Source organism: Leucoraja erinacea, chromosome 38, assembly GCF_028641065.1.
Source record: "Leucoraja erinacea ecotype New England chromosome 38, Leri_hhj_1, whole genome shotgun sequence".
NCBI lineage: Eukaryota > Metazoa > Chordata > Chondrichthyes > Rajiformes > Rajidae > Leucoraja > Leucoraja erinaceus.
In genome coordinates, this window is record NC_073414.1 from 6,415,926 (window position 1) to 6,429,202 (window position 13,277).

Below are 13,277 nucleotides of genomic sequence, written 5' to 3' on the forward strand. Positions count from 1 at the left end.
TAGAGCAGCGGATGCAATAAATGAGGTTGGAGGAGGTGCAGGTGAACCTCTGCCGCACCTGGAAAGACTGATTGGGTCCTTGAATGAAGTCAAGGGGGGAGGTAAAGCGACAAGTGTAGCATTTCCTGTAGTTGCAAGGGAAAGTGCCAGGAGAGGGGGTGGCTTGGGTGGGAACGGACAAATTGACCAGGGAATTACGGAGGGAGCAGTCTCTGCGGAAAGCAGCCAGGGGAGGAGATGGGAAGATGTGGCCGGTGGTGGGATCCCGTTGGAGGTGGTGAAAATGTCGGAGGATTATTTGTTGTATGTGACGGCTGGTAGGGTGGAAGGTGAAGACAAGGGGGACTCTGCCCTTGTTCTGAGTGGCGGGATGGGGAGTGAGAGCAGAGTTATGGGGCATAGAAGAGATCCTTCCAGCTGAGGTCACTTATGGCTTCATAATTAATCTTTATTGCACTGCCTTGTCTGTTTACTTTCTGCTTCAAAATCTGCTCATTTTGTTATCCCATAGATTTTCCACCTCAATATTCATGAAATAACTGAAAATGTAAACGCAGACATGTCTGGTTCTCAGCTTTGACATTTAAAGTACTTCATATTTTTTTCATGGAGAAATATTATGCCCTTGTCAAATTTGAAAGAAATGGTCAAATTTGAACGTATGCAGTAAGTAGCCCAATTCCTCTGGACAAACGAGGTTTGGAATGACTCAACAGTGCGGCCAACTGGAACATGATGGTAATGCTGCTGTTCAAATAGCCAATAATTCAACTGCATCATTTAAAGGGGCTACTTTACTTAAATTGTGGCTGAAACATACCATGCAAAACATTGTTCCATTTCTAGTGTTTTTAATCATTTTATTCTTAGGAAGCAGCAAAGTTGGCATTCAACCGCTCCCTTAATCTTACTTAAGAAAGTAATTACAAAATTAAATAGTTGCAGTGCTACTTAAGAAGACGTTGCAGTGGTAGATCTGATGCCTCACAGCGCTAGAGACTGAGGTTCAAACCTGACCTCAGATGCTATCAGTGTGGAGTTTGTACGTCCTTCCTGTCACTGAGTGGGGATACTTTGGTTTCTTCCCACATCCCATAGACATACGGGTTTGTGAGGTTAATTGGATTCTGTAAATTGTAAATTGTCCCTGTTGTGTAGGATAGTGCGAGTGTATGGGTTGATCACTTGTTGTTCAGTGGATCAGAGGGCCTATTTCCATGCTGTATCTCTAAAACTAAAACTCCAAAATGAAATTCTAGATCGGAGAGCATCTGTGGATAGAAAGCTAACATTGTTAGATCAATGGCTATCCACTTACACACAACAACACTTATTGACATGTTGGAGTATGAATGATAGTTAAGCACTGATGAATGCTCGCTTGACAGCAGAGAGCCTTCTGTAGCTTTAAAATGGCTCCCCAATGTCACACCTGCATTAATTTATCTTTTTTTATTCCAACAGCACAACCTCCAGAAGTTGCCAAGTCATGTGCAAGATCCAGAGTGTTATCTGTGAGACGGCCACGTGTCCCAACTGGTAAGAACACTGGCAAGGAATCATTTTTAAGCTATGAAAATGTTTTTATTTTTTTTTAAGTGGTAAATCATTGCCAAATTATGTGGCAAACCAAATACGAGTTAAAATAAATGTAAACTCCTTTTTTTAATTTCAAGACTACTTCCTTGAAGGGATCGTGGATTAAATTGCTCTGATCAACAATTTGGTGGAGAGTTAAGTGGCCCGTCCCACTTTCACGACCTAATTCACGACCTTTCTTACTCGTGGACATTTTTCATCATGTTGAAAAAACTCCCCGACCTACTTGATGCCACGAGTACCTACGACCAGCATCATGACTTGCTACGACCTTGTGACGACCATGCTGCGAATACGAGTCAAGGGCGAACTCGGCAGAGGTCATGAACCGGGTTGTGAAAGTGGGACTGGCCCTTTACACACATGCAACTTTTCACCATCACCTCCCATTGCGAACAACATTGACCACCCCTTCCCCAGCACATTTTCCTGCCATCAACTTAATGTTCCTTCCTCAATGCATCAATGGAAATGCATCAATCATTAGGTCTAATGGATTTGGAGCTCTTTGAACTTGGGTTTGTCACCACCACCACCCCCTCTACTTTATTTGTGGCTTTGGTTCTAATTTCTTGCTGTAGGATTCTATCTTCTAGAGAGAGCAAGCCTCATCTGGCAACTATTTCTCTAATTTTTGAGAGGGTCTCTACCCTCTCAATGGCTGTTTGTATGTATGATGTTCAATAATAAAAAGTTCCACCAAAAGGCAAGGTATTGTCTAGGCAAAGTGCAGCCTAGTATTGGTCTCGACCCTAAACCTCACCCATTCTTTCTCTCCAGAGATGCTGCCTGTCCCACTGAGTTACTCCAGATTTTTGTGTCTTATTTTCTAATACTAGTAAATTCCCTCGTTAGCAAGGAAACTGCCGTGCATATAAAGTAACCTTTAATGCAAGAAACTGGGAGGGGCTTAGATTAGTAGATGTTATGTTAGATAAGAGATTTGGTGTAGAGGTACAGAATAGAAACGGGTCCATTAGCCCAACAAGTCCACGCCAATTGACCCATTCACACTCGCTAATTTTGCATCCAATCCCTACTCATTTGGGGTAATTCAGAGGCCAAATAACCTGCAAACATTGAAGTCTGAAGAAGGGTCTTGACCCGAAACGTCACCCATACCTTCTCTCCAGAGATGCTGCCTGTCCCGCTGAGTTACTCCAGCATTTTGTGTCTGTCTTTGGTTTAAACCAGCATCTGCAGTTCCTTCGTATGCAAATCTTTGGAATGTGGGAGGGAACCAGAGGAAACCCACATGGTCACAAGGAGAATGTGGAAATTCTTCATAGATAGCACCGAAGTTCAGGGTCGAATCATGGTCTCTGGCACTGCATGGCAGAAGCTCCACCAGCTGCTCTGAAATCTTATTTTAGTGCGAGCGCCTCGGTGAATCTTACGGGGTAAGTAAAAAAACATTGAGCAGTGGTATTTCACCGGCAGCCCCGGAGAGCCTCATATTTATTCTGCACCTTTCGTGTCTCTTCACAGATATTTGTTGGATTTTTTTTAAAAAGCACTGAATCCAAACATGCTCTTGTTTCCAATAAGAACATTTGCATTTAGTAAGGTTTGATCTCATGCAGATCAGTCAGTCCTCCCTGGCACACATTTGTTTATATCAATTCATTTTTGCTGCCTGCACAAAGTTAAGGCACAATAGAACAAAAGAGATATGTAGGAGTACACCATCCAACCAACCGTGCCTTCTTCACTGTTCCCGTGATATTGACTGATTTTTTTTTGGTTACCTCAGTACCACTTCCCTGCACTAATCTCATATCCCTTAGTTACTTTATTGTTTAAAGCTTATCAATCTCTGTCTTGAATGCACTTGGCAAAAGCTCTCTACAGGCCTCCTGGGTAGAAAATTCTAAAAAAATGATTACTGGTATTAGTAGACAGCATTGTCAGCATTAAATAGATATTAGAGCATATCATCCATTGCAGTTTCTTGTCAGGTACTAGAGATTGCAGATGCTATAACCCAGAGCAGAACAAACAGCTGGAAGAATGCAGCAGGGCAGGCAGCATCTCTGGAGGCAAAGGAATTGTTTGGGTTGAGGCTGTGCATCAGGTCTGAGCGTAAATGGGAGATAGCCAGTGTCAAGGGGGGAGGGGGAGGGGGATGGATGAGTGAAGGGCAGGCAAATAATGGATGATTCAGATGAGAAGGGAGTTAATGGGCAATGGAGCCCGGTAGGAGAGGGGGAGATGGTGACAGAGGCTGCAAAATGGGTAAAGATGGTGACAAAAGGGCTGCAGATTATGGAATTTGATGAAAAGATGAGTAGAACCAAATAAAGGAGGGATGGTGGCATGTGGAAACATGGGGAAGAAAATAGAAAGTAATTCAACAGGTTCCTAGTAAACATTTTCCCTCTCACCTTAAACTTGGTTATCTGGTTCTTGATTCCCTTACCCTGGTTAAAAGACACTGCATTCACCCTATCAATTCCCTCGTGATTTTATACACTTCAATAAGATCAACTTTAGCCTCCTGTGATCAAAGGAATAAAGTCCTGGCTTGTTCAATCTCTCCCTATAATTCGGACCCTTGAATCCTGGCAACATCCTTATCAATCTTCTCTGCACTCTTTCCAGCTGAATAATATCCTTCCTATAGTAGGGTGACCAAATCTGAATACAATACTCCAAATGCTGTACAACTCTAGCACAACGCACCAACTTCTATACAGTATCATGACTGATGAAGGCTAATGTACCAAGAGCCGCCTTTACCACCCTATCTAGTCGTAGGTACTCGTGGCATCAAGTAGCTCACGGCGTTTTTTCAACATGATGAAAAATGTCCACGAGTAAAAAAGGTTGTGAATTAGGTCTTAAAAATGGGACAGGCCCTTAAGGCTCTAGTTTGTAGTGGCACAGAGGACAGTGGATTGCATGGGATGCAATTTTTTTGGACGAGAATTTTAACTCCAGCTACTTCAAGCAAATGCAACAGACCTCATAACATGACATTACATAGATTCACCCCAGCATGCTGTCCAACAAAAAAAAAAAGTTTTTTTTCTCTTTCTCCTTTTTAATAACCACAAACATTGTTTTCTCCTTTCACAGGAGATGCCGGATCTGCTGATTTTTCACAGCAATTTCTGGTTGTTATTTCAGATTCCCCGCATTTGCAGTTTTTTAGATTCTCTAACACAGAGTAGGAAGTGTTGACACATTTGAACTGCAGAATGTGGGATCACACCTGCTGCTTAGTAACCAATAAATAAAATTAATGTCAATAGAAGACATGGAGAATCTGAGAATGTGTAGAGAATATGTGTGAGAATGTGCAAGGCATGATTAAGTTTGCAAGTGACACTAAAGTAGTGGTATCATAGACAGGGAAGGTGGTTATCAAAAATTACAGCAGGATCCTAATCAGCTGGGCAAGTGGGCTGAACAATGGCGAATGCAGATAAGTGTGATGTGTTACATTTGGGAAGTCATATCAGGGCAGGACCTTCACAGTGAATGGTATTTTTCTACAGACTGATCTTCTACTAATTGACATCCTCTTGCAGCAGTATATTTTCCTTTTGGCCTGTGAGATGACATGGGAAGATGAGGAGTAATAACTTTGTGGGAATTCCAAAATATTTAAATGAAATAATTTCTTAAAGTTTATAATTTCTTTCTTACTAAACCTGATTATTGAATGCCATCCCTTTTGATTTATTTCAGAGAATCTGGTCATTCATCCTATCCGTTGTGCAGCAATTAGCAGTTGCATGTTAAACATGCTCGTAGAACATCTACCAAAATACAAAAGCTCTAAAGGGACCCTGGCTGCTTTCATAGTGGAGAGAGGTAAGAATGTGGCACTTGATTATGATGGAAATCTGAAGTTCGAGAGCATAAAATAAGAATTGCTCTTCCCTCTTTTTTTTTAAACAATCTGTCATTAAATTTAACATCCGTTGTTGGAAGGAAATAGTAAATACTGGGAATTTAGTTATCATCTGCAGTGAGAGAGAAACACAAAGAAGAATGGTCCCAACCTAAAATGTCACCTTTTACTGAATTAGATGTGCCAGCAATGCAGGAGTGGGGCAAAATCCAAAGGCAGGAGCAAGATGGAATACTCTGTTTGAATGAGTGCAGCTCTGACAATGCAATACCTCTACTCCATCCAGGACAAAGCAGCCTGCATATTGGCAACCCATCTGTCATCCTGAACATTTGTTCCCTGGCCAAGTATTTGCTTTGGCTACTGTGATATCACCTCCCAAATCTATGGCAGTGCTGGTGAATGTCACCAGATTCTCCTCCCAAGTTACACACTTTTCTGACATAGAAATAAATCATATTCTTCAAGTTCGTTAAGGGCTTGGACACACTAGAGGCAGGAAACCTGGTCCCGATGTTGGGGGAGTCCAGAACCAGGGGCCACAGTTTAAGAATAAGGAGTAAGCCATTTAGAACTGAGACGAGGAAACACTTTTTCTCACAAAAAGTGGTGAGTCTGTGGAATTCTCTGCCTCGGAGGGCGGTGGAGGCCGGTTCTCTGGATACGTTCAGGAGAGAGCTAGATGGGGCTCTTAAAAATAACAGAGTCAGGGGATATGGAGAGAAGGCAGGAATGGGGTACTGATTCAGCCATGATCACATTGAATGGCGGTGCTGGCTCGAAGGGCCAAATGGCCTACTCCTGCACCTATTGTCTATTTCTCGACCCAAAATGTCATCTGTTCCTTTTCTCTGTTTGATCCGCTGAATTACTCCAGCTTTTTGTGTCTATCTTCGATTTAAACCAGCATCTGCACTTCCTTCCTACATATTTTATCATTGCTGTGTTTAAATTCTGGAACTCACAGTGGAAGTAGTTTCAAGAGAATGGCTCTCCACTCCCCAAAATAAATTTTAATCGCTGATTTTAAATACTGATTTTGCCAGTGACACACAGATCCCCAAAAGTGAATAAACATAGCTTGTGTGCAGAAACTGGCCATTTTGTCCAAATGATCTTGGCGCCCACAATGATCCCTAATGTTACTACATCGAGCTCTGTTCATGTAACTTGCAATTTGGAGAAGCATAAATATCGATAATCTGACTGGGGGGGGGGGGGGGGGGATCTTTGGGAATCGGGAAGAAGGCACAGGAGGCTGTTCAGGAACAGCTTCTTCCCTGCAGCCATTAGGTTATTAAACACTACAACCTCCAAATAAGCTCTGAACTACATAGATTAATATTGCACTATCATTGTTTGTTTGTTGTATGTGTGTGTATATATATATATATGTTGAATGTTATATACTGTTGTGTGTATATATATATATGTGTGTGTGTGTGTGTATGTATATATGTGTGTATATATATATATATATGTGTGTGTGTATATATATGTGTGTGTGTGTATATATATGTGTGTGTGTGTGTGTGTATATATATATATATATATGTGTGTGTGTATGTGTGTGTGTGTGTGTGTACATATATATTTATATATATTTATATAATATATTTATATATATATATATATATATATTATATATATTTCAACAGTGCAATGCATTAACCAAAGTATGAAGGGTGTCAACCCGAAACATCCCCCATTCCTTCTCTCCAGAGATGTGCCTGTCCCGCTGAGTTACTCCAGCATTTTGTGCCTGTCTTTAACTACGGTATAGTTATCCATGCTAAAGAAAGGAATAGCTTTAATTTTTAGACTCCGTATGAAGTGGTCTCAAGCCATCTATACTGCTCAATCAATGCAGAATATTTATTTCTGCTTCAGCGAGAATATTTCAATCTGTACTTCAAAATTATGTTCTTTCCTGCCATTGATTTTGGCTCCGCAGTGACAGAAGATTGCAGCAACGAGACTGGTGAACAGTATGAAGTTGTTGCTTTAGGAACAGGAGACTCTTGCTACAGCGGTTGGATGTGTTTTGATGGCCGTTTACTCCATGACTGTCACGCTGCAGTGATTGCAAGAAGAGCATTGCAAAGGTAATGACGCGGAAAGTTTGTTTAAGTGTGTATACATGGTGTCATGAGATCTCCATCTCCTGTCTTCAGTACACTCAGTGTTCCACTATATGGAACATTTGCAAGTAGTTCATCCATATGCAGATGGACAAAAACAGTGGCATTCTGGGGAGACTGGAACGAGGCAAGCCTGATCCCTTGGAATGGAACTGAGGGAAGATTGGAGAAATTTAATGGGCTTGGTTGTAACAGGTTCATTAACATGTGAAAATAAAATATGTAAAAAAGATGAATTCAAAACCAAGTGCCCCAAAGCGACATATAACCATGTTTTCCAGAGATGCTGCCTCAGTTGCTAAGTTACTCCAGCACTTTGAGTCTGTTTGTGTATTAACCAGCATCTGCAGTTCTGTTTCTACATTTTGCATTTTGACTGTTCCAACTGCAAAATCTCCTCGAGCTACTCGTACTTTGAAGAAGTTCTCCTCTCTCCAGGAGTTCTGTGAGTTCCATGGAGTTATCTCAGTGTTACCCTCTGATTCCTGCTGCTCTCCATCCTTTGTCCTGCCTCTCCCCTTTCCCCGCTTTCTTCCCCCCCCCCCCCACACAATCAGTCTGCAAATGGGTCCCAACCCGAAACATATTCTCCAGAGATGCTGCCTGACCTGCCGAGTTACTCCAGCAGTTTGTGTCCCTTTTGTAACAGTTTCAAGCGAGCAAAAGGCAAATTTAGGATTGACGATGAGAAATGTATCGATAAGCATCATGGACTATGTTTATTAATTTAAGGGACGTTCTCCCCATGACCACTTTGGTTTTCTCTGAGATCTTCTGTTTCCTCCTACTTTCCAAAGCCGTACATGTTTGTTGGTTAATTGGCTTGGTATGTGTAAATTGTCCCTGGTGTGTGTAGGATAGTGTTAATGTACTGGGATCGCTGGTCGGTGCGGACCCGGTGGTCCAAAGGGCCAGAACACTGAGGAAGGCCCATCTGCCTGCTAAACTGCTGGAGTCTTTCTACCGCTGTTCTGTAGAAAGCATACTGACTTACTGCATAACTGCCTGGTTTGGGAACTGTTCAGCAGCTCTGACAGAGGGTGATAAAAACTGCCCAGGGTATCATTGGACTCCCCCTGCCCCCTCTGGAGGACATTTACCACTCCAGATGCTGCAGCAGGACCTGTAATATCGTGAAAGACATTACACATCCTTGTCACCACCTGTTCACACTGCTGCCGTCAGGAAAAAGGTACAGGTCGCTAAAGTCACGCACTGCCAGACTAAAGAACAGCTTTTACCCGTCAGCAGTCTTGGAACTGAACTCTGTCTCGGGAGCGGGTTATGGGGAAGGAGGGGGGGGTGGGAGACAGTTAATTTATGTTAATTTATGTAAATGTGAATCCATGGGTGGGGTTTGGGGAGGGAGGGAGTGTAAAAAGTATGAGTATGTGAATGTTTGAAGTTCTTTTTATATGGAGAGACACAGTAATCTCGTTGTATATAACACATGCAATGACTATAAAGCATTCTGACTCTGATTCTGATTCTGTTTCTCTAAACTGAACTTTCCCAGCATTAAGCTTTTCAAATATCAACGAAAGCACAAACCGGGGATCAAATTTGGAATATGTCCGCTCCCGATATCTTGCTTTCACAACTCGCTGCATCAGTCTGAAGTTTGATTTCCTTTTCAAGACCACTTTTTATTATTGTGGAGAAGTTTAATGAAAAGGCTATAAAATCATTGTTTTTAATTTTATTTTTTTATATTTATTAGAAGCAAATGTACAAGAGTAAAACAAACGGCATATAAAATTATACAGTTATTGTACAGCTTCAATTTTGACTTTTTAGCTTTGAATTAGAAGAAAAGAAAAGAAAGAATAAGTGAGATGTGTAAAGATAGGACCCCTAGACTACCAACGTAGTGTAGCCAAAGAGTGGGGTAAAAGAAGGAGAGAAGAAAGAAATAGAGGGGGGAAAAAAGAACAAAAAGAGAGAGATAAGTGGTGATATACCTGCCTCTCGTCCCTCCCCACCCCATCATTGTTAAATATACTCGGGGTCAGGTAGCATATGGAGACATTTGTGGGTAATCTTTCAGATCTGTTACAAACATTTCATCAAAATGTATAATTTGCAAGATTTAATTTTAGATTTCCTGTGCTATTTATTTCTGGATAGAGGTTTTGTGATTGTTGTAAGACAGCATTGTGATGGTGCTTTTTCATTTTGCAGATATTTGTTTAAGCAGCTCCTCCTATTCTGCAGCAATAATCCTGCGTGTTTAGAAAAGTGCATCTTCTGCAAGTCTTCAGAAAATGATTTCCTCTCCCTAAAGCACAATATATTTCTCCATCTCTATCTCAGCAGTGTGCCGAAGGGGGCTGCTCGAAGCATTCTTATGTAAGTGCTTTAAAGTAATCCTCTTACAATTCTACTACAGATGCTTAATGCTCTGGTTTATTGAGTCCGTTTCAAGTCAGTAGATGTTCATTTATCACAAATGTGGACAAGAATGTTGACATATAATTTGGTTTCAAAGGTATTTTATTATCACGTTTACAATTAAGGTACAGTGATATTCGAATTACCATACAGCCATACTAAAAAAAAAGCAACAAGACAGACAACTACATAAAAGTTAACATAAACATCCACAACAGTGGATTTCCCACATTCCTCACTGTGGTGGAAGGCAATAAAGTCCAATCTTCTTCCCCTATTCCCTTTGGAAACAAAATACATGAGTTGCAGGGATAAAGTTGATAGTCTTAATAAGCAGTCATGTTATCATCTTGCTAGATCTATGGTGTCAGTAATTTTTTAATTTTTTTTACCCTGCTTTGAATTTACGTCGATGAATAATCTTCGCAGGGACCCTGTGCCATACCGAAATCCTGAGATGAGACTTCACATTCATTCGAAAGGCTCTATCATGCCAGCAGCAATCTGTCGCCCAAGTGTGACCACAACCCATGTCTGCTGCATGTCCGCCAGCGATAAGCTGAGCAGATGGATGGTGCTCGGAGTCCAAGGCGCCCTCCTCAGCCACTTCATCAAACCTTTATATATCACCAGCATTGTCATTTGTAAGTACAGCAGTGTTCATCTGCAGAAGTCGTCTTTATTAGTTGGGGAGGGGAAATGTTTAACTATGTCCAAAACTATGTTTTCTGTAAATTGTCCCTTGTATGTAGGGTAGGGCTAGTGTATGGGGATCGCTGGTCGGTGTGGACTTGGTGGGCTGAAGGACCTGTTTCCGCGCTGTATCTCTAAACTATACAAAAATGATGAAGTTCCCTCTTTGTGAGTTTTTAGTGCAAGAAAGTGAAAAAATAAACTGGAGCTGGTCGTGTCACTCCTGGTGTTCACTCCACCCTTCAGTCAGACCATGGATAATCTTGAACCGGCTTCACTTCCCTGCACCCGCCCTGTGCTTTGATTCTATTAATATCCAAAAATCTATCAATATCTTAATTTCCACAGTCCTTATGGGTAGTGAATTCCACCTCTGGCTGACAAACTTTCTTTCACCTCAGTCCTAAATGGCTGATGCCCTTATTTTGAGACTGACACCAGGTTCTAGATACCTCAGGTGGAGATAAAGATGATCCCTGCATCCAGCCTGACAAGTAATGCAATCATTTTATGTATTTCATTGAGATTTCCTCTCTTTCTTCTAAAGTTGTGGGAGTTTGCGCCCAGTCTGTTTCATCTCTCATCAAGCATATCTGCCAGTAAGGGATGTTTCGGGTTGAGACCCTTCTTCAGACTGCTGAAGAAGGGTCTCGACCCGAAACGTCACCCATTCCTTCTCTCCAGAGATGTTGCCTGTCCCGCTGAGTTACTCCAGCATTTTTTGGAAACCTTTGATTTAAAACAGCATCTACAGTTCCATCCTACACAAGAATATCCTTCCTTTGATAGAGAGACCAGATATGTACACAATATTCCAGGTGCCGACTCGCCCAGAATCTAACCACATTATGATAAGATCATATTACTTTTGTATTCAAAACTTCTTCAAATAAAGGGCAACGTTCTATTTGTTTTCCTTATTACTTGCTATACCTGCATGTCAACTTTCAGTGATTTCCGTTGAATGAGACGCAGGTTTAGTTCAATTTCTCACTATTTAAAAAAAAACAAAAAACGATTCTATTCTATCCAAAATGGTGAATTTACACAGTTCCATGTTATATCTGTCCAGTCCTCACACATTCACTTTGCTTTGCTATATCCCCATGAACAACCCCAGCCCCCTCACAACCTGCACTGCCACCTAATTTGAGATGATCAGCTCACTTGAAAACATTACAACTGGTTCCGTCCTGTCATAAGTGACGAGCAGAATTAGGTCACTTGGCCCATCGTCTACTCTGTCATTCAATCATGGCTGATCTACATCTCCCTCCTAACCACATTCTCCTGCCATCTCCCCATAACCCTGACATCCATATTAATGAAGAATCTATCTCTGCCTTAAAAATATCCATGGACCTGGCCTCCACAGCCTTCTGTGGCAAAGAATTCCACAGATTCACCACCTGCTGACTAAAGAGATCCCTCCTCATCTCCTTCCTAATGGTACGTCCTATAATTCTTAAGCTTCGGCCTCTAGTCATGGACTTTCCCACTAGTGGAAACATCCTTTCCACACCCACTCTATCCAAGACTTAAACTATTCGGTACGTTTCAATGAGGTCCACCCTCAGCCTTCTAAACTCCAGCGAGTACAGGGCCAGTACTGACAAACACTCCTCACTCAACCCACTCATTCCTGGGATCATTCTTGTAAACCTCCTCTGGACCTTCTCCAGGACCATTACATCTTTCCTCAGATATGGTGACCAAATATATGGGTAGATATATTTATTCGGTCAAAGGGTGGCGAATCTTTGGAGGCCGTCAATGGATATTTTGAAGGCAGAGGTTGACTGTTTCTTGATTAATAAGGGTGTCGGGGATTATGGTGATAAGGAAGGAGAATGGGATTGAGAGAGAAAGATGGATCAGCCATGAATGAATGGTGGAATTGACTTGATGGGCTGAATAGCCTAATTTAGTTTAGTTTAGAGATACAGTGCGGAAACGGGCGCTTCGGCCCACCGGGTCCGCGCTGACCAGCGATCCCCGCATATTAACACTATCCCACACCCACTAGGGACAATTTTTACATTTACCAAGCCAATTAACCTACAAACCTGTAACTGTTTTGAGTATGGGAGGAAACCGAAGATCTCAGAGGAAACCGAAGATCTCGGAGAAAACCCACGCAGGTCACGGGGAGAACGTACAAACTCCATACGAACAATTCTGCTCAATAACTTATCAGCATGCAAGTGAGTGAATGCCGGATTTTTAAAAAGTAACTTTATCAATTGAATTTGAATACTTCTCTGTGTTTCCAACTCAGCTGACCAATTTCATACCTTGACTATCGTCACAAAAGCCATCAACCAACGGGTGGATGAGAGTTTGAATGAGAAGCTCCCTTCCCCATTCACAGCGATGAGGGCACATTTCTCCCACTGCAGTGGAGAAGAATCAGAGGAAGTAGAAGCTCTTTACAAACTGAGCATTAACTGGTGTTGGGGCGATAGCTCTGTGGAAATAGTAGATGGAGCAACAGGAAAGATCACGGAAGAGTAAGTCTACAGCAGTTCCTTTTTTTTTTTCCTGAAGTAATTGTTTAAACTTAAAATCTACAATCTCTAAATGTCATGTAATTG

The 13,277-nt window shown here is 41.7% G+C and overlaps 1 protein-coding gene across 2 annotated transcripts in view; it reads left to right on the plus strand.

Moving 5' to 3' along the window:
* The window catches only part of LOC129714193 (adenosine deaminase domain-containing protein 1-like), a 33,837-nt gene that overhangs the window by 14,093 nt on the left and 6,467 nt on the right, over positions 1 to 13,277 (plus strand). For both annotated transcript variants that reach the window (XM_055663712.1, XM_055663711.1), the window contains exons 5-10: positions 1,465 to 1,539; positions 5,293 to 5,418; positions 7,413 to 7,563; positions 9,781 to 9,948; positions 10,420 to 10,634; positions 12,962 to 13,193. In XM_055663712.1, coding sequence (XP_055519687.1) covers positions 1,465 to 1,539; positions 5,293 to 5,418; positions 7,413 to 7,563; positions 9,781 to 9,948; positions 10,420 to 10,634; positions 12,962 to 13,193 — 967 coding nt within the window. The remainder of the gene's footprint in view (positions 1 to 1,464; positions 1,540 to 5,292; positions 5,419 to 7,412; positions 7,564 to 9,780; positions 9,949 to 10,419; positions 10,635 to 12,961; positions 13,194 to 13,277) is intronic.